Source organism: Asterias rubens, chromosome 2, assembly GCF_902459465.1.
Source record: "Asterias rubens chromosome 2, eAstRub1.3, whole genome shotgun sequence".
Taxonomy (NCBI): Eukaryota; Metazoa; Echinodermata; class Asteroidea; order Forcipulatida; family Asteriidae; genus Asterias; species Asterias rubens.
Genome location: NC_047063.1, coordinates 3,771,695 through 3,793,871, shown reverse-complemented (window position 1 = coordinate 3,793,871; position 22,177 = coordinate 3,771,695). Strand labels below are relative to the sequence as shown.

The 22,177-nt window shown below is 38.6% G+C and overlaps 2 protein-coding genes and 1 pseudogene across 2 annotated transcripts; 2 read left to right on the top strand and 1 right to left on the bottom strand.

Moving 5' to 3' along the window:
* Positions 1 to 11,328, top strand: LOC117307114 (epoxide hydrolase 1-like). Its single transcript, XM_033791774.1, has 8 exons — positions 1 to 231; positions 696 to 807; positions 1,555 to 1,726; positions 2,780 to 2,894; positions 4,680 to 4,809; positions 8,243 to 8,439; positions 8,811 to 9,036; positions 9,807 to 11,328. The coding sequence occupies exons 1-8, from the start codon at positions 15 to 17 to the stop codon at positions 10,033 to 10,035; spliced, it is 1,398 nt and encodes a 465-aa protein (XP_033647665.1). The 5' UTR covers positions 1 to 14; the 3' UTR covers positions 10,036 to 11,328.
* A 1,966-nt stretch (positions 11,329 to 13,294) lies between these two features.
* On the bottom strand, positions 13,295 to 17,690 carry LOC117307406 (annotated as a pseudogene).
* Positions 17,691 to 18,468: 778 nt separating this feature from the next.
* LOC117307401 (epoxide hydrolase 1-like) lies at positions 18,469 to 21,860 on the top strand. The gene is made up of 3 exons (XM_033792142.1): positions 18,469 to 18,757; positions 21,132 to 21,377; positions 21,745 to 21,860. Exons 2-3 carry the CDS (start codon positions 21,176 to 21,178, stop codon positions 21,858 to 21,860), a joined length of 318 nt encoding a protein of 105 aa, XP_033648033.1. The 5' UTR covers positions 18,469 to 18,757; positions 21,132 to 21,175.
* Positions 21,861 to 22,177: the final 317 nt, after the last annotated feature.

The following is a 22,177-nucleotide window of genomic DNA, read 5'->3' as shown; positions in this document are numbered from 1 at the left end:
AGACGCTGATTAACATGGCTTTAATGCTAGTAGCAGTCGGGGTGTTGTCTGCCGGGGTTCTGATTGTGTATTTGAGTGGTGCTTTTAGACGCTCTTCTGGTCCCCCCCGTAACATAGTGCCAGTGTTAGATGGGTGGTGGGGACGAGGCAAAAAACCAGAGGAGGAGGAAGATGCGGCAATTAGGGAATTCAAGCTGGAGGTATCTGCTGAAGAATTGGAAGATCTTAATGGTGAGAATCCTTCCTATAGTTCAATGTACTTGTTTGTATTGTTGAATCACAGAGGCGTGTTGTAAACAAGATTGGAGAGCTAAGACATTAAACTCCAGTGTTCATACCTTTTTTAGTCAAGCATAGTTTTTAGCCAGTGACAATTTGGGCTTCATCTTTGCTTAGGTATAATAAAGTGAAAAACCAAGCTCGGAAACCAGCATGTTAACAACATGTCCTTGTTGTGACAACCAATATCAGTTGCCTTGCATTTTTCACATTTTAGTTTCATTCAAAATATGACTTCATTTCAGAGGGAAATATGTTACAGAAGAATGGTTCGAGTATAAGTTCATAGTCTGTTTGAATTTAACAGATGTTAATAGACGTTTTTACAGTATTAAGGTTCGATATTTCTGTCGAATTTTATCGGCTTTCTGGAAAAAAAAATGGAAGAGCAAACAAATATCTTGTTTTCTTGTTAGATCGTTTGAGAAAGGCCCGATGGTTTGAGAGTGTTGAAGAAACCAAGTTTCATTTTGGTATCAAACCAGAATACATGAAGTCAATACAGGAATACTGGCTCAACGAATACGAGTAAGTACGATTTGAAACTTTTCACGATGGAAGTAAAATTCGATTGCCTCTAGCTACCGGGCAATAGTTGGTAAGACACTGCTCTGGAATTGCAAAGGTCGTGGGTTCGAATCCCACCCGAGTAACATGGGATATTTTTTAAGGGAGTCGGGAAAGTACAACACACATCGGTGTATTTGAAAAAAAAAAAATAAATAAATAAATATTTTTTATCCCCGATGCAAATTTTACATCTCTTATAATATGGAAGTATAATTATTTAGGCGGGGTTTGCTTTCGGTTCTGAAAAGAATCGATGGTTGAAAACTTAACGTTTCGATTCATACGCTCCGATTGTCTTCAGAATGTTAGGGCTAAGTCTAAAAGTGAAAAATAAGCAAAGATGTTATATGGAAATAAAGTCAGATTATGTGTTTTTTTTCTTCTAATTTGTCGATTCGATTTCTTGTAAAATTTTTGGTTCTGTTTTGGGGTTGTTCACTTCTTTAAAGACTAGCATGAACAACAACGAACATTTGGTGAGGTTCAATAGAAATGTTTTCTACCAATAAAGATATTGAGTTCCTATGACATTTAACAAGTTTTAATCGTTTAAAGGGCAGATATTTTGAATGCCCTCCTATGGTTCTTTTAAGAAAGTTTCGCAAAAAAAACTGTTACGTCAGTGAAGTTAGGTCATAATTGTTATTTTCAGACGATCTACATGACCCTATGCATAACGCTATAATTATTTGTGTTCGTTTTAAGTTGGCGTAAACAAGAGAAGCGTCTGAACAAGTATCCACAGTTTAAGACCAATATTGAAGGAATTGATATCCACTTTGTACGAGCCACACCCAGTAAGCTGAAACCTGGACAGAGAGCAAAACCAATAATGATGGTGCATGGATGGCCAGGATCGTTCTACGAGTTCTTTAAGGTAAAGGGCTTTATAATGAAACATGTTCAGTCTCCAATTTAACATGCTAGATTTTTAGTATTTTTAAAAGCTTTTCTTGGTATGGACAAATAGGAAGAAGTTATTAATAAATAGCAAACTTGCGGGTACAATCATATTTAAATCTCTTTAGTGTGAGTGTTTGCTTTGAAAAGAGCCGGTGTGTGTTTTTTCATGAAGACGAGCAGAGTATACTGTTCGAAAACGGCATTTTTAGAGTTAACACTCACACAAAATCAAGAGATTTACACATGGTTGTACACGCAATTTCACTTGCTTATGGTTTCATCCTGTGCTAGTATTTCATGTTCTCATGTGAATGTGGAGACAATCACTGCGCTTTAATTCCAGTAATGTTAGCGGTTGAGTAATTTGTGCTTACTCACCAGCCACATTCAATTCAGTCACTAAGACATACAGGGCGGGTCACTGTCTCTACCCCACACGAGAGTGGGTATCAGGAGTTTGTCATTTGTTAGTAGGAATCAGAACGAACGAAGTATAGATTGTTAATCATACATAAAGAATTCTAAAATCGCCAATTATTTATCACTAAGACTTGGTTCATACTTCTTGTGAAGCAAATGTTCTTACGTCACAATTTGAAGGGGACCACGTGCCGATTATTGCGTCACCAAAATTCGCTTCGAAAGTGTGAACAATAATACATTATTTATTTTAAATAACAAATTCTCAATATCGGGATCCTTTACTTAATGGGACATGACAGTGTGAGGATCACCAGTGACATTGTGATCACTCCTTAACAAAATAACAAATCAATACACACACCGAAAATATGCTTTCTTGCATGCATAGTGCATACCCAAAGTTGACATTGCACTGTGATTTTTAAAGAGTCATTGATAAATATATTAAAAAATAATAATAATAATAAATAAAATCTTATTGCTACGTATAGGTCATAAGGTTGCTCATTCTATCATTTAATTACACCCCCATGTGACCAGTCTTTGAGAAACTAGAGTGCCTAAACTCACTAAGTGAGTTTTTTATTTATATTTGACAACTCAGATTATTCCAATGTTAATCGACCCGACTAATCATGGAGGGACTGATGTGGACGTATTTGAAGTAATCTGCCCATCTCTTCCCGGGTACGGCTTCTCTGAGGCTGCGCATAAACAAGGTTGGTAGATAAAGTCAAAGGTTTTTAATTCCAAACAGAAATAAGTCCTTCAAACAAACAGCCAGTATACCACTAATTGAATTGCACATCGCGGGTACTTTCTCTACTAAGATTGATTAGAACCCACACGCGCAACACGGGAAGACGTTCAAATTCGAATCAAAAAAGGGTATCCTCTACAAACTAAATTCATGATTTTTTTAGTAACGGGGAGTACGCGCGCGCACAAGCATTGACGTTAATGCGGAACTCCACTCTTCCGTAAGCGTTAATTCTTCGCTTACGGTAAGCAGAGCCATACAATATAGGCCATGTGATCAATATTAGTGCTCTGTAGTCACTGTTGACCTTAGCGTTGCTGATTCATATCCGGACAGGCACCAGTTGTTGTAGTGTTGACAACCTATACTTCAAAAACCAGGATCAAAAACAGCTTTCTGTTGGTCAATTTACTAAGCCTTGTTCGAAGAGCCCTACTCGCTCGCAATGTAAGTAAGCCTTCTACTGCGAATCAACTGCTTGTCATCAGCTCTCTCTTTGCTTAAAGGATTTGGGTATTTTTTTTGTAACACAAAACACAATGTCCACAAGGTTACTTTAAACTTACACCGTTTGAAGATAATAATAGTAGAAAGCGTACCTTAAAATATTAGTTGCTGCTGAGGTGCTCTAGTTTTTTGAGAAATGAGTAAAACACTGTCATGAAACTACGTTTTGACATGTTAAAATAAGCCGTCTCATGATCACTGAGACGAAAATTGTTTTCATGACATTGTTTTACTCATTTCTCAAACATTCTAGCACCTCAGCAAGTAATATTTCAGGGCTGTGTTGCCTTGGATCGGACGAGTTGGTCTATAAAAAGCGTTTGAAACCGTTTGTTATGAAATGTATATGGTTAGAAAGATGTTTTAAAAGTAGAATATAATAATCCACACAAGTATCTCTCAAAATTGCACGGTTTTCTTTTTACGTCGCGAACTATCACGGTCGGCCATTTATGGGAGTCAAAATTTTGACTCCGATAAATGGCCGACCGTGTGATTGGACGAGGTGACAAAAAACAAACACGCAATTTCGAGGCATATTTGTGTAGATCATCGTATTCTTCCTTTACATCATATTTCTAACCATATGCATTTTATAATAAACGGTCACAAAAACGCTTTTCAAAGAGCAACTCGACCGATCCAAAGCAACGTGTTCCTTTTTCTTACAAAAAGTACAAAGCTCCATAGCTGTTTGTTATGTTCTCTTATTATTTCTTGGGCATTGATCTGTATAAATAACTTATTACTGGTACGTTTTGCATTATCGGTTTGTTTTGTTTTGTTTCTTTGTCTTTGCTTATTGTTGTCGTACTATTTCAGGGGCTGCTACCAACATGCCTCGGCTTGTTTGAACAGCCTCCTTACTCAAAGCTTAGAGTTTTAAGAACAATTGCAATATTATTATCATTGGCCATGCTTCCACTTTGCTTGTATTGTACTTTCATATTGTCCAATGATTCTGTCTTATCTTATTATGAGTACGGAAATAGATATTAGATTAAATTGAATTCAATTCAATTATAGAAGGGTGTATGATAATACGCATTGACGTTCTGCAAATGCTATATATATATTATTGATTCATATAATTATTTAGAACATAACATACTTTCATATTATTTTTTATTTTATTGTTATTTTAATACAGCATCCAACAGCGCAAGCGCCAATTAAAGGGTTGAATAAAGATTTGTATCTTGTTTAAAATGTAAACACGTATATTATAATGGTCTAGGTCTGAACGTGAGGGAGATTGGCCGTATTTTCCACAAGTTGATGCTTCGATTGGGGTTTGAAAGTTACTACCTTCAAGGAGGTGATTGGGGGTCTATGGTGATTGATCAGACGGCTGGAATGTTCCCAAAGTAAGACACTTATTTTTCTCATTCACTCATTCACTTAATCACTCAATCACTCACTCACTCATTCACTCACTCAATCAGTCGACCCAAGCTGTCACATTGCCGCATGTTTGAGTAGTCGGGCTTGATGTCTGCCAGGCCACATAACTCTATCCTAACGTTCAACCGATTAGCTCCTCACTTACTCCTGCGCGTCCTCAATCAGGGTCTTGAGTATGGACTTGCTGGGTCTTCCAGGACCCCGCCTGCTTTGGGATGATGGGCATCCACACGATGACAATTATTGTTGTCAAGACAGCAAGTTTACTCTCATGTGAATTCAAATATGTCCATAAAACTGATTTAATGAAACTGGAAGGAAATGGATATTGGTACCACATCCTCGGTTGAATGGAAAGATTTGAGTTCACACATAGTTCACTTTGATTATTTGCTGTTTAAAACACACAAGAGTCAGGAAGGTAAAGTGCTTTCTGCTCTACCAGCCAGGCTCCTAGTGGATGATACCCATGCCTACATCCATCTGGACTGTCAAGGGGGTAACCCTGTTTCAGCCCCAGGAGTAGGTAGCAACGTTCCTCTGGTTTCAGTTGATTTAGTTGACAGCCCAAAATCAGTTACGTGTAGCCCTCACATTACAGTGGCCTTTTGGCCGTGTGACGTGGAAGCGATATCTCATGAACAAGGTCACGTTATGACCTCTTTCCTATCGTGTCACTTCCCGCTGCAGTAGAAAACCGGAACAGATTGAAACCAAAAAAGAATTTTGGACTCAGATTTCACTCTGTGATCTTGGTCTTTTTGATAAGCTTACCTAGTGACTCAATCAAGCTTAGGCCGTTATACGGTATTGGTCAAAGTACAACAAACACCATTGTTATAACATGATACTTTTTGTGAAATATTTTCGAAGAATATTTCATATTGGACAAAAAGTGTAAATGAAATTTTAAAGAAAACACAACAGCTTGTAAATTTAAGGCCAACTTGCAGATATGACATGACAATGTGCTGGCTTACTAAATAGGAATTGTGAAAATGTTTTATTATTTTATCCTGGCCAACACAACGGATTAAAGGCAGTGGACACTATTGGTAATTACTCAAAATAATTATTAGCATAAAACCTTTCTTGGTGACGAGTAATGTGGAGAGGTAGATGGTATAAAACATTGTGAGAAACTGCTCCCTCTGAAGTGCCATAGTTTCCGAGAGAGAAGTAATTTTCCACGAATTTGATTTCCAAATGTGAAGGCTAGTCTTTGACAATTACCAATAGTGTCCACTGCCTTTAAGCCTGGTTGATCACTCAAAATATGAACACTGTCTTTGGATATTATGTTAGTATAAAGCTCAACCACTCGATTAGGCATTTACAGGTAAGTTTTATACAGAACTGCAATCCTGTATAACGTCATTTAACGTCATATCAGAGGAAAACTTAGTGCAATCTTGGGCCTTTTTTATCAAGCCGTTAGAGCGAGGCGCCTGTACGACTAATGTACTGGTTTGAGTCTCAAACCGCGCATTATGGATAGGGAAGTTGAACATTATTTTGTTTTAAAGGCAATGGACACTATTGGTAATTGTCAAAGACTAGTCTTCACAGTTGGTGTATCTCAACACATGCATAACATAACAAACCTGTGAAAATTTGAGCTCAGTCGGTCGTCGAAGTTGCGAGACAATGAAAGAAAAAACACCTTTGTCACCCGAAGTATAATGTTTTCATTTTGTGTAGGCGCCTTGATCGGTTTTCTGGAAAAGTGCGCATTATAAATCCATATTATTATTATTATTATTATTAAGTTGGGTGCTTTCAAATGCTTGATTTCTATACATTTCTTTAAAGGTTGTGGACACTATTGGTAATTACTCAATAATTATTATCATAAAACCATTCTTGCTTACGAGTAAATGGGGAGAGGTTGATAGTAAAAATATTGACTGCTTCGAGTGCTATGGTTAAAACTATGACTCCCGAGGTGACCCCCGGAGCGTTCTATTTTCCCGAGGCGAAGCCGAAGGAAAATAGAACGCTCCGGGGATCACCGAGGGAGTCATAGTTTTAACCATTGCACGAGTAAAATCAGTCAATATTTGTTTTATAACACCCCAAACATTTCTAAATACTGTACTATTATTATTAAGTTACGACCTGAATGCTACAATCCACGGACGACGCGAATACAGATTGCAAACAATTTTACTGTGCTGCATGTAGTGTCGTGCAATCCGAAATGGTTGCAGGCTATTAATTTATCATCCTCGTACACGCACCGGACGTCTGGGTACTGTACACCGTGTGCTAGTCTTCGGACTAGCGCATGGCAAACCGACGCACTATCACACGGCCGCCGCCTAGCAAAACTAAAGCATGTCATGTGACGCGCTCTAAACCAATGAGCAGGCAGAATACTTGTAAGGGGTGTTATAATATAAAACATTGTGAGAAACAGCTCCCTCTGAAGTAACGTAGTTTTCGAGAAAGAAGTATTTTTCCACGAACTTGATTTCGAGACCTCAAATTCTAAATCTGAGGTCTTGAAATCAAGTTCGTGGAAAAATACTTCTTTCTCGAAAACTACGTTACTTCAGAGGGAGCTGTTTCTCACAATGTTTTATACTGTAAACCTCTCCCCATTTACTCGTAAGCAAGAAAGGTTTTATGATAATAATTATTGAGTAATAACCAATAGTGTCCACAGCCTTTAAAGAAATGTATAGAAAGCCTTTACTAATTGAGGTTGATCATGCGGACTCAATTCAATCTAGTTAACGTAAGTTTACTTCATGTTTTTGACATAGGCGTACTATAACTGGTAACGTAGCGAGCACCATTACAACACGAAAACGTGTAAAAAAAAACAGCTATTCTAAAGAGAAACAATATTTCTGAGTATGTTTCCCATCGACAGACAAAACTTTCACATGGTAAGGACAGAGGATACTTAAAACACAGAGAGGCCAAAAAACTTACAACAATTATCGGAAATCATATATGAATGTGTCAATAAAAGGGCCTTTTGGAACGTATGTTCAATATACAAGTTTGTTATGCAAAAGGTAGTAATAGTAGTTGGCAGACGTCTGTCGCGGACGACGTATTGGTTCCAATTTATGAAAAAAGATTGACTTGAATAAAAGTAAGACGTCTTGAAATCAGGACGATGGACCAATACGTCAGGTCAAACCTCGGCAAATGTGCAATAATAAAAGACACATGTAAACAGTGAAATAATGTTTGAAATGAAACAACGTTTTAGGCAGGTGGAACAAAATATACAATATGATTTAATATTGCATTTTAAGCAGGTGGTCCAGCTAGGTAAACAACATTTTATTAAAACTGATCAATTCCGTTCTTATTTTGCTGTCAATTTAAGGTAACATTTCGTGTGTTTTTTTTTGTTATTTGTTTTTTTAATTTTATTAGACACGTGCGTGGAATGCACAGTAATTTTACTTCACAACTCGCTCCATTGAGTCAGGTGGTACTCGGCAAGCTGGTCCCGTCTCTTGTCCTAGATGACGAATCGTATGGTAAATTTCTTCCAAGTTGGAGTCGTATTGTTTTCGGGTTGAAGGAGTTTGGGTATCTACATTTGAATGCAACTAAACCAGACACTATCGGTAAGTCTATTCCTGAACCTATTACTTCCATCGGACATTAATATTTTACAGTTTGAATTGTAGACTTTTGGAAGATACTTTTTCACAGTTCTCGCCAGTTGTGTGCTTGTTCAGGCCTACGTTGGCAATACTGAGCATGTGTGCGCACGCTCATAGCTGCACAAAACGGACCTTAATCTGCCACCAGCGTCTCAAAAGTCTCCCATGAATATTTGATCTGACGTCATTGGTATTTATATTGTTAGATAATACGGATGTTCTGTTGGGGTTGGGGTTGGTTTTGTTCACGTGGGCAAGCCGCAAATTAGTGCGTGTGTGTGTGCTACAAACGCCTGTACAGATGACATTTCATGTTTACATTTGACTTTCAGGACACGCCCTCACCGACTCCCCAGTTGGGCTCGCTGCTTACATCATTGAGAAGTTTTCTGTTTGGACCAATTACGGTTGGATTGACTTGGACGACGGCGGACTGGATGGCTATTGGTCCAAAGATGATCTGCTAAATAACGTCATGATCTATTGGGTGTCAGGATGCATTACGTCATCATTGCGTCTGTACAAAGAGACCATTCCAAAATCGTCTGAGCTTAAAAAGTAAGTTAAGTATTTTGTTCTGATTTGCCATTGCTGAGGTCAACCATTGGAAAGCCAATAGACCTTAATCACGTGTGGGTGACGCGCTGCACACTACTCTCAGCCAATAGACCTTAATCACGTGTGGGTGACACGCTGCACACTACTCTCAGCCAATAGACCTTTATCACGTGTGGGTGACGCGCTGCATACTACTCTCAGCCAATCGACCTTTATCATGGTGCAGCCATCTTGAATTTCTCCCATTGAAATCAACATTTCCAAACTGAGGCTGGAAAAACAAAATAGTCTGGTTCTTATTTGCAAAAAGATTATTAGCATTCATTACTGTACATTGATACGAGGAACGTGACCAATATGGAGACAGCATGATAAAAGTCTAGAATATGTCTCCATTGACCTCAGTAAGGGCGTTTCTGAGCTTGTAACGTAATTTTCAATGGGTGTCGTAGAAACATCTACACTTTCTAAATAACATTGATGAGCCTATTTGCCACACCTATTTAAAGTGTCTTCGAACAAAGTGTCGCAGTTCGAGCTGTTTGCTACGCTTGTCGAAGTGCAAATCAAGATCAAATGAATGTACGCATAGTTAAAATTACCGTAATAAATCGAAGTAATCTTCTTTTAGGCCTACACAGAGAAAATTCCAATATAATTTTGTTCAAATGTGCTGAACAATAAATGTTGATAAAAATACAAGAAAATAGACAATATGCAATATGATGGTAGAACAATCCACTTTGATATGTTTCTTTATTTCTTTGCAGGTTCATAAACACCGTTCCAACTGGTTTGGCTGATCTTCCAAATGATCTTAACCGAAGCCAACGTAACTGGGCAGCCCGTCACTTCAGCAACATTATCACCTATCGAACCTACCCAACCGGCGGCCATTTTGCAGCATTAGAAGTCCCTGAGTTACTTGCAGAAGACGTCAGAAATTTTGTGCAAAAGGTAGAAGAACTTTACCCAGAAGTAATGTCGTCGGAGTCATAATTAAATGTGATTCATAATATCATGATTCTATGATAGAAAGGTTTGAAGCAAAATTAATGATCGTTTAGAGTGTATCCAATGGGGTTGGAAAAGGTTAACCGAGACAGTACTCAATATTTGTCAACAGATTTTGATTGTTTTCAATGTTAATACAAATTTTTCAAATTCGTCATGCATTAGTTTCAGAGAGACATGACATTGATCATTATCTGACTGCGCGTTTTGGAACCAGTTTTTAAAATAAGATTGTTATAACTATGAACGTGAAACATGGCGTACCAAACGGAAAGGCTCGTGGGGTCAAGGTCGTAAGGGAAAGGCTGGTGGGGTCACCGACTAAGGGAAAGGCTCGTGAAGTTAGCTCGCGGGCCAAGGGAAATGCCCGTGGAGTCGAGCTCGTACCCAAGGGAAAGGCTGGCGGGGTCGAGCTTGTACCGAAGGGAAGTGCCCGTGGAGTCGAGCTCGTACCCAATCAAGTTTGTTTTCTGTGTTTTACTTTAGAAGGAGCCCTCAAACGATACTGGTACAGATACTGCTTTTCAGAACCGTTGGGTACGATCAATTAATATGATAAACTTGCAGTGACGTATTAAGCTTTATATGTGTTTGATTGGTCCGAGTTGACGTTTGACAGCTGCACATGCCGTCACCTGCATATGATTATAGGTGAAAGGTGAAGATGAACGGGGATTGGCCGGTTATTTCTGTTATACTGACTGGAGCGGATTGGCGGCCATTTTGAAACACCAAAAAGATGCACATAGCGGGTAATCAAACTACGATGTATTTTTTACTTTAAAGAGTGCATTTTCTCACATAAACATGTTGTTTTTCCCAGTGCTTATTTATATGCACACACTGTTGGTATATGATATTAAAAACAAATAAACAATCGCGAAAAATAGACAGCATGTCTTTCCACAAACATGGTATAATCTATTATTGCAGTTTTTCCCGCACAAGCAGATATTTTGCTAAATAATTTCGTCTATAAAAAATAGGATTGTATGCAGATATTTGCAGTTTTGGGTGTTTCAAAATGGCGTCCTTTGCGACTTCATTGAACGCACTCGACCCGCTATGAGATCAGTGGGATTGACTTACGCTATAGAGGCCACTCTCTGGCGTTATTTACGAGCCTCGAAGTGTGACGTCAGATGTTCGGTCTACCACCTCAACCCACACCATCCCCCAAGCAAAATCTTTTTACATCCCATACCTCTTGCCAGTGTTAGGTGCACCATCACGGGTTTCAATGGTTCCTTGAAATCTATCCAAGATGGAAAATTGTTGCTCTTGAAAAATACTTTGTAATGGAAAAAAATGACACATGATCACGTAATGAAGTATAAACATCGTCCCTATGATTACACAAACTTATTTAATTTGATTTGTATGGTATACTTATACAATCATATATTATTATAATTACATTTTAAATGAAACATTTTCTGAGTGTGCATTCTTCGTCCATTTTAAAGTGTTCACGTTGATTTAGGTAGACTTGTTATTATATTTGTAATAATAGAAGAAGTTTGTTCAAAGATCGCCGTATGTGGAACAGAATCTCCTACCACAACGTCCAGGCCTCCATATGCTTGCAGTTTTCAATTAAAGTTATGCAGACTGTTTTAAAATACTAAAGTTTAGCTGTGCACTTATTTATTTTAAGGCAGTGGACACTATAGGTAATTACTTAAAATAATTATTTTTATCTTTCTTGGTCACGAGCAATGGGGAAAGGTTGATGGTATAAAACATTGTGAGAAACGGCTCCCTCTGAAGTGCCATAGTTTTCGAGAAAGAAGTAATTTCCACGAATTTGATTTCGATACCTCAGATTTAGAACTTGAAGTCTCGAAATCAACCATCTAACAACTTCGTGTGGCAAGGGTGTTTTTTTCTTTCATTATTATCTCACAAGTTCGATGACTGATTGAGCTCAAATACTCACAGGTTTGTTATTTTATGCATATGTTGAGATACACCAACTGTAAAGGCTAGTCTTTGACAATTACCAATAGTGTCCACTGCCTTTGAAACAAGCCCACTGTTTTACGATCATGTACAAACATGTTTTTCATATAAATGTAAACTAATTATCTAACAATACATGTAATCAGTACTCCATTATTGTTCTCTGCTATATACAATGTCGGTAAATAAATAATTATATAACTATGGTACATTATAACTGCATCTTTAACTGTAATAACCATGTACACGTATATCTTGATTCATTTAACATTTTGCCTGTGGAAGGAGCAAAACTAATGAAAATATTAACAATAAGATGTCAAGAAGATTACTTTTTTATGAAACTTGTGAAAATATCACCGAAATGTTGAATTGATTCACTGCAGCGGGCTGCATGCATAAGAGTTCATTCTTTCATTCATTCAAAATGGTTTGTCGAAAATACTTCTTGACAAATATTTAAAATGGGAAAATGGTTCGATAAGATCTCGCATCGCAGCAAAAGGCTGAATTGCAATTGATTCACAGTAAAAAACAAAATAATAATAATGAAACGTCTGCATTAGAATTTGTACAACTAATATCTGCTAAGGAAAAACTATCATGAGAATGCTTTCGGACGCAGATGAAGCTTTTATTCCTGACAGTTGAATGAAAAATAATCATGACGAAATTAGCAACACTCACAATCACTTATAACAGTTCTCTAGTGTAGACATGTGTTAAAAACATCTCGTCCATCCAGGCAGTCTCACAGGCAGCGCAGTCCTGCACCATGCGCATGTGCTGTATGCAGTATGTTTTCCCAATGGTGTTGGTTTGGGTGAGAGTCCAATCAAACTATTCAACGTTGGTGGCGTTACCCCCCCCCCCCCCTCCCATCCTCCGGCCGTTTTGAACAAACTGACAATAAAATCAAGTTTAATGTAACCAAACAATCCATTGTTATTAGTGGCTTTTTACAGGCACCGGATACTGTTGGTAATTACTCAAAATAATTGCTAATAACATAAAAACTAACTTGGTAACGAGTACATGGAGAGTGGATAGTATTAGACCATTGTGAGAAACGGCTCCCTCTGAAGTAACGTAGTTTTCGAGAAAAAAAAAGTAATTCTCCACGATTTTGATTTCTATACTTTGAGCATCTGAGCACACAACTTCGTGTGACAACGGTGTTTTTTCTTTCATTTATTATCGCGCAACTTCGACGACCAAATGAGCTCAAATTTTCACAAGTTTGTTGTTTTATGCATATGTTGAGATACACCAAATGAGAAGACTGGTCTTTGACAATTACCAAAGCTGTCCAGTGTCTTTAAAGACGTGTTGTGTTTGTGTTGACGGAAGGGCCCGTCTTTGAATGACTCTGTGTCCCACTGACAACCAACTGATTAGTCTTCTTTCGTCTCGTCTGACGTTGCTTCTTTGAACGACTGTAATGCTCATTAAGAAGGTTATGTACCCGCTTTGTAAAGCAGAAACTGAGAAAGATCAAAACGCCTTGTGAAGAGTTTAAGATGACAAAGATGAAGATGACTGCGTATCCGTCTATGATTTGGATTAAGAATCCTAGTATCCAAGAGAGTCCCATTAGAACGCACAGCTGGAAAAGACAAAAGAAGATAAAATAATAGCAACATTAAAATTATAGGAGTGGCAAGATGGAGCTAAACCGTATAACTGATTTTGAAAGCGCACATAATGCAAAATTAAAGGCAAAGTATTTTTTGAACGGTTAGATTGCTTTAATCCTATTAATATAGATAGAATAAAACGCAGTGAAAACTTCATGTCAAAAGGTGGTAGCGTTTATGAAAATCACGGACCCTCCGTCGAGGTTATGATGTCCGCAAAGGAAGAATAATCCGCAATGGGAAGACACAATCTGATAAACCTATCCGACAGTTTCTCGGATTCAACTTTTGGAGGATAAAACCTGATAGTACTTTATTTGCATTACCGCAAGTGAAATGATTTTTAAAATACTATCTACTATCGAAATGTTAAAAAGCTGCTTTGTAACCCCATAATTTAAAGTGTGTGATTACCAAACGTAGGCCGTCCCTTTAAAAATATAACGTTGGATAACTATGGTGGTTGACAGACAGGTTACTGTGGTATTTTGGAATGACGACATCTCGGTTTGATTGCTATTATATATTTGTTAAATGTAAAATACAAAAAAAAGTCTTTACCCTGATGTAAATAAGGAGCTCCACTTTGACCTCTTGAAGTCGCGTCTCACTTCTCGCTGCACGAGTAGAGCTTCGAGATCTTCTCAGAAAAACTACGGTGTATACGAAGAAACATATACTGAGAGCAAGGGTTAAGGCGACTGGGATACCAAAGGCGTATAAGTTAACTAATGGACTCACTATGTAACACCTGGTCTGGTCTACGTATATTGGACCGGCACTGGTATACTGACAGAAGTGTAGTGTGATACATATTGCAACGATTACCAGTGGTACACCCCAGGCAAATAGCATATATAGAAGTAGTGGTTTCGTTGGTGACTCGTGGGTCTTATTGACCACTTTACTGCTGAGAGTTCGTGCAACCTTGCATGACAAAACAGCCATCCACACGAACGCTGCCAGCCATGTGAAGTGGATTAGGGGGGCCGCAATGAGACACAGCGTTGGTACATCGAGTAATTGCCCCGAGAGTAAGAGGAGGAGATTTGCTATAAAGAGCGCCCCCACAAGGTTCATGATGGACAGACCTGCCAAGTTGCGCAGTGGTGGTAGTAGGGAGTAAATGAGGAATGTTACAGCAAGAGCAATGACTGATAGAGTGTAGAGTATATAGCTAAGGTATATCAATGCGAGGGCCGTAGCATTCTGTGGTTGTGGACCGGTCAGATAGTCAGCACAAATGACTGCACTTCCATCTGCAAGAAGAACGTACGCGTCGTGAGGTATAGAAACATCAGATGGGATATACTTTAGCACTGTTACATTCCCTTCCGCTGACAGCACAAACTCAGTTGAATTCAACGCCACGAGTGAAGTGCATGTTAGTTTGATTTCAAGACAAGCCTCATCAATCCCATAGACATGGTAGTCATTCATTACATTGTAATCAAACTGTCTAATACGAAATACGTCATTCCTGGTGACGTAACCATGGAAAAGGTCAAGTCCACTGGTGTTAAAATCTTTACAAGTCTGCGCGGGAAGAATACTTTGTAGTTCTAAAAACAGAACAAACTGAGAAATATTACAAATACTAGATTTGTAACTCAAGATGACGCTCTGAATGCTATCCACGACTGTTTTGTTTCCTGCTAGAAAATTCACGGTAAGCAACTCTACTGTTGATGAGTTATTTAGTGTTGCGTCCCAAAAGACGATACCAAAGTATCAACAAGAAACAACCGTAGACAATCCACCAAACCAACGTTGACTGTATTATTTGGGTTGAATGCAAACTCCTGAACTGCTACAGGTGCTGACGTTGAGGGCACTGTCTTTTCAACACACTCGTTTCCTTGGATTTCGAACCCAGAATTACAAGTCAACGCGCTGCAGCTACTGTAGAAAAGGATCAAAAGATCTCTCCCGTTGTACAGGGACGATGCCCTAGCGCTTAAAGAAGTGTTATCGCTCTTAAACGTAAAGAGCAAATCAAGAGTTTAGACATGCCAGTAAAACTCTCACACGGTTTCAAACACCTTGAACCATGGATTCCGTGGACGTCCACTCTCTCTACGCACAAGAAATAGTCACAGGACCTCTCGAGTGTGAGACTGACGTTATTGCACCATTGCGCAATAGGGATTTGCTGATTAATTGGTTATGGTTTGAACCAATGACAGGCCGGTAAGCTAGAGGTCCAACAATAGCTCTCTTGAGTGTGAGGACTGACGTTATTGCAACATTGCGCAACTAGGGATTGCGATAATTGGTTTAGTGTTGAACCATGAAGGCCGGTAAGCTAGTAGGTCCAACATAGCCTCAGACAACCTGTTCCGTTTCAGCGTTTCACTAAACTCATCAAAACAAGTATTTATGGTAGGTGCTGAACACCTCCGAACTTCCCCTTCTATACTACTTGGAACTTGAACCCCTAAAGGTCACCAGTAAATAACCTGGAAGTTCCAGTGTCGTTAAAGTTTGGAACATAGGATTTTGCAACCATACACGTTATAGGCTGCATGGACCGACCATTGTAGCATGTTATCATACGATTCTCATTGCATATAGCACAGTATATATTTCTGTATTGATATAGCGAGTCATTATTGTACACTGGTAGAGAGCCAATGATATCCTCTCCATTCCATGGCATTTTACATAAGTCTCTTATTCCGCCCTCTAACCAAGATTCTGGGCAAACACTGATTAAATAATACCCAACATATTTTCCATAAAGGCTCGGCAACGCAACGCATTGGTACCACTCCACAGGGAGACCTTGTAGTGATGTAGTGGGGGAGTCCTTCCGGGTTACAGTTTATCTGGTAGTCATAGCAACAATCACCAAGAGCCTGGCAAAGTTGATCACAATGACATCTGATCCTAGGAGTGTTGTTTTCGATGGTTTGCGCACACTCAGTACCACAAAGATCATTGATTCCACATAGTCCAACACGGAATCCAAACTCACTGGTTTCTATGGAAACATAATATAATCAACATCTTAAGATCAGATTATATATTTAAGAGTTATGTTAAGACCTTGTTTAAAATGAAATAAAATAAATTAAATTCACTTCAATTCAATTAAATTCACTTTATTATTCCCTATGGGATATTCAAACAAAACGTACTCTGAGTTAATTTCTGTGAGATTTGATATCTAACATTTGAGTTTTCGTTTTTGAAGTTCCATGACCCAGTTTTGGCCGATTTTATATTTTGAATTTTGTTCGTTATATTTCACTTTATAAATCCTATTTATAAAATTATTATTATTTATTTTTTTGTCTCAACGAATTAAGACAGATCTACGACCAGTTTTCACGAGGAGACATTGTTTTCTAAAATCGGGATGTGGTCTTTTGGCGGGCAAATCTGTATTTGCATAATGTCGTCACAAGACCATAACCGCGCACTCACTGTGGTAAATGAAAACCTATCATTGGCTAATACATGTAGTTGTGTGTGGAAAGACAAGCTAGTCTGAACATCTGACGTCACACTGTTAGGCTGGTGAAAGCAAGTAGGTCCAACCTGTTTTTAACCTTGCGGATGAGATCAGGGTACCAGTCTACGTGCACGCGTGCTATGTCCATTGTTTGACTGCATTGCATTGCCTTGACAGCCAATGATCTAATTCTTACCTGTTCCACATGATATTCTTGGTATTATGCTACATGTTGAACGCACCAAGCCCAACCCACACTCTATAAGATTAGTTTCATTTCCCACACATCCAACCTCGGATATGATCACTCTATCGGGAACATCTATAGGGTCTAGAGTGGAGACGTAGATGTTCTTGGTCTCAACAGCAAATGAGAAACCAAGATGGCGGCAAGCAGATTCAGTATCTCTATGATCCCATAGGTTACCAGCACACACAGAGCTCCATTGTTGACTGCTTGTACAACGTGCTTGCAGTGTGCCTGTAAATGAAGATATCGGGTTGGCCAGACGTAGCTCCAAATCACCGGGATCTATATGACGACGATAAGTGAGAGCAAATAAGTTGGTTTCACTAACAATAATAATATGTAATTACATTTACGATATTGAAATCGGTACAGACGTATCCCCATACGTTTGCTTGGGCACTGGCCTGGTGACCAGTCTGTTTTCTTTGTCTTTTTCTTCCACTTTGTGCTTTTTAACATGTGTTCTGCGCCTTTGATCAATTTGTATGTGAGGGGCGCAATATAAATTTTAAATGTTATTATTATTATTAGCCGACTGTATTATTAGCCGACGCCCGAAGTCAAATTGTTTCTGTTATAGTACTGGATGGACCCCAAAGTGCCAAGATTAACAAGGCAGAGGGCGCCCTATCTAGGAGTTAAATTTGTTTGAATAAACAATTGAAAACATCAATACAAACCCTCTGTTTTATAGTGATTGTGATGTTTTCTTTATTTCATATTAATTTGACCTTGTCAACAACACTATTAAAACAAGTTAAGTATTAAAATCAAATGTTGTTGGATATAATTTACAAGTTAATTCGGCCTTTTTGATCGGTCGTGATGACTATTGAAATATTTTGTATTAACCACTGCTGAACCATCTAACCCTGACATGTCTATAAACTCACGGGCAGGCACACACTGTGCTCTCACAGGGTAAGCTTCATTTGAAACTGCGAGCGGCATGTAGTAGTGCTACACACATCGTCTTGTGTGTATTGCAGCACATTAGCGAAGGCCACTTCACTTTCGGACAATGTGAAATCCAGCCATTGTAGCATGTATTGAATTATAGTCAATTGTTTGCCACCTATGACAATTTGTTAAATAAACACATTGAGCGCAGCTGTTGAAATTCACTGGTGTTTAATATACATGTATGTGCAACTCCTACCTTCTAATACAAACAAAATACACATGCTTCGGTTATCAGCAGTGGAGCTAGATTTTGCTGGTAGATGTAAGCTGGCTGGGATCAAAGGTTCTTTGAAAGAAAGAATACTGAGTAGACTACAGTCGGTGTCCTGTAGAATCCTCAGTCATTGTGAATGGTGGTAGTCTCCAATGCACTGCACCTGGTGAGACCACACTAATACCGGACGTCTGAGCTCTCTTAAAAAAGCTGTCGATCAAAACGTGTGTGCGGTAGGGTTTTATTATATTACCTCTTGATTCACTCGTGGCCCTACAGTACTAGACGTAAAATTGTTATAATACTATTACTATAATTACAAGTAGCATCATTTTCAGGAATAGGAACGATATTACACTAGCTAGGGGTCAATGGATGGATATGGTATGTTCTTTTAGCGTATATAGCAACTGACTTAAGTTGAACGAACTCAAGAAATATTCAAGGACAGAGCCCTTAATTGTTCATGTACCATGATTGTACGTTGTACGGGATGCGACACTTCTCATGAAGTTTTCATTGCCTCTGACTCGGGAGGATCCTTAAAGGAACACGTTTGCCTTGGATCGGACGAGTTGGTGTATAAAAAGCGTTTGTAACCGTTTGTTATGAAATGCATGGTTAAAAAGATGTTGTAAAAGTAGAAAACAATGATCCACCGGTTGCTTCGAAATTGCGTGGTTTTCATTTTACTTTGCGAACTAACACGGTCGGCCATTTATGGGAGTCAAAAATTTGACTACCATAAATGGCCACTTAGTCGACGAGGTTAAAGAAAAACCGTGCATTTTCGAGGCATGTTTGTGTGGATCATTGTATTCTACTTTTACAACATCTTTCTCACTTCAGTTCAGTTCAATAATACGTTTATTCCATATTATTCTTGTTGAAAAAAAAAACAATTGTGAGAATTTTACTACCCATATGCATTTTAAAACAAACGGTTACTGAAACGCTTTTCAAAGACCAACTCGAATAATCCAGGGACGTATTAAGGGTGCTTGATTGGTGGAATGCAGAAAGGCAAAGTGCTACCATAACTATTATTTGGAGAACTGTGCTGAAGACAAGACAACTGGAACTTAAACAAATTGGGGATTTTAAGCCAGTTTCTTCTTCCGGGTCAACTTGACCCGAAAACGGGTCAACAAAACAGGACTCGGAATCCGGGTCAATTTTGACCCGGGTGTTTTTCGTGTGTATATCTGCCTTTAACGACATTATGCAATTGGACCGACATTTGCTTTCATATTATGATTGGTACAGCAAGTCTATGTTCTTTTTTGTCCTGACCAGCGAGAGCTTGTATCGTGTGAGAACTAAGGTCCCGACAATGTGTACTTAGTTTGTGTGTAAAGTAAACAAAACACAGATAGCATTCTCTTTTGCTTGTTTTTTATTTTGTCTGTTTTTTTATGCATGATCATCAGACAGCAAATAACACATTTTACAGAAAACGATCTTTGAGTTGGAAGTTATTAATACAGACATCTATTTAAATAGGTCTTGCTTATGTCGCCTGATGCTATTAAAGGTAAAAACAAATTGCGGAGGAAACGTTAGTTGTAATTAGGCTGTAAAAGCAATTCATTCTCAGGTTTAGAGATCATTTTAAACTTTAGGTATTCAAACAAACTGTCTATGGTTGTAATATTTTATGCCAAAATTGAATGGTATAATATTTCTGAATCTACAAAATAACTAATGGCCTGCTGAATCGACCTAGGCCTTTGATCGAGAAAGACCCCGCTATGGTCGAAACGCCAGGTCATTTAATACTGTTTTATAACATCGGGCCTTTATTGGTAAGCAGTCAGCTATTATTCCATTTTCTTCACTTCTGAAATTCTTAATGATTTTAACATCTTTTGACACAATGGGCGCTACCGTGATTTTATCAAATCTCCTTCATATCATCAACAAAGATGGACTGCGATAATGTTTTAATTATTAATTTATTGGGTGGTTTTGTTTACTCGGGGACCAGATTTATGAATCCACTGTTCCCCACCCCTATAGGGCCAATGAGACATGACAAACGTCGACAATAAAAGATAACAAACTAAATGTCTATACATTTTAGCCAAACAGTATTGTACCCCAAAGTTATATTGAACTAATTAGGGAGTTATAACTTAAATAAATACAAAACATTACGTCCAAGTTCGTTATTATCGTAAAAAGTAAAAAGTTTTGGGGATAAGACACTGGACACGTTTGGTAATTGTCAAAGACCAGTCTGCTCACTTGGTCTCAACATATGCACAAAATAACAAACCTGTGAAAATTTGAGCTCAATTAACCGTCGAAGTTGCGAGATAAAAAAGAAAGAAAAACACCCTTGTCAAACGAAGTTGTGTGCTTTCAGATGCTTGATTTCGAGACCTCAAAAGCTAATTCTGAGGTATCGGATTCAAATTCGTGGAAATTACTTCACGTTAATACTTACTTCAGAGGGAGCAGTTTTCACAATGTTTTATATTATCAACAGCTCCCCATCTTTACCAAGTAAGGTTTTGTGCTATAATAACTATTTTGAGTAATTACCAATAGTGTACACTGCCTTTAAGTGATGATTTATCTTTTACAATACTTCAGATCTGTTTTGGTTTGGAAAGATAGTCTTCAACACAACAACGACAATGGGATGGAAATTAGCAGTCAGTGTTCTACTGATTGGTGTATTAGCTGCCTACATGAGTGGCATCTTCAGCTCACCACCAAGTCCCCCTGAGATAGGGGATGGGTGGTGGGGACGAGGTGAAAGACCAACAACCAAAGAGGATACATCCATCAGAAAGTTCAAGATCAATGTTACTGACGAAGACATGGACGATTTGAAAGGTGGGTTAGGGTCAAGTCACACTGCAGCGATAACGAAAATGATAACGAAAACCACGCACAGAGTACTCATTCTATTGGTTGAATTGTTCCGCACAGAATACGCACATTCACTCATCCAACCAATCGAGGGCGTGCATTTTTAACGTTCTCATTTTTGTTCTCGTTTTTGTTCTCGTTTTCGTTCTCGTTATCGGGGCCTGTGTGACCGGGCCTTTATAATGATGAGCAATCTATCCTTTGTACTGTATCGAGCTCATCTTAGCATATTTTTTAGTAGAGCAAAATAATTACCTTACGTTTCGACCCTGGCAGATCTTTCATTTTACCTCAAACTTTATAAATATGTTGCCCTTCTATCCTTATTCAGATCGTTTGAGAAAGACCCGATGGTTTGAGAGTGTTGAAGAAACCAAGTTTCATTTTGGTATCAAACCAGAATACATGAAGTCAATACAGGAATACTGGCTCAACGAATACGAGTAAGTTTAATATCTCCAATCAATCAAGAACAGTTAGTTATCTATAAGCCGTAGATTGAAAACCTCCGTATGACCTATATGGTATGACAATGGTATAAGCCTGGGAGGCCTTTACCCCTCCCCCACCCCCTCCCCTTATGCATTATGACCTCTATGGTATGACAATGGTATAAGCCTGGGAGGCCTTTACCCCTCCCCCACCCCCTCCCCTTATGCATTATGAACTCTATGGTATGACAATGGTATAAGCCTGGGAGGCCTTTACCCCTCCCCCACCCCCTCCCCTTATGCATTATGAACTATATGGTATGGCAATGGTAC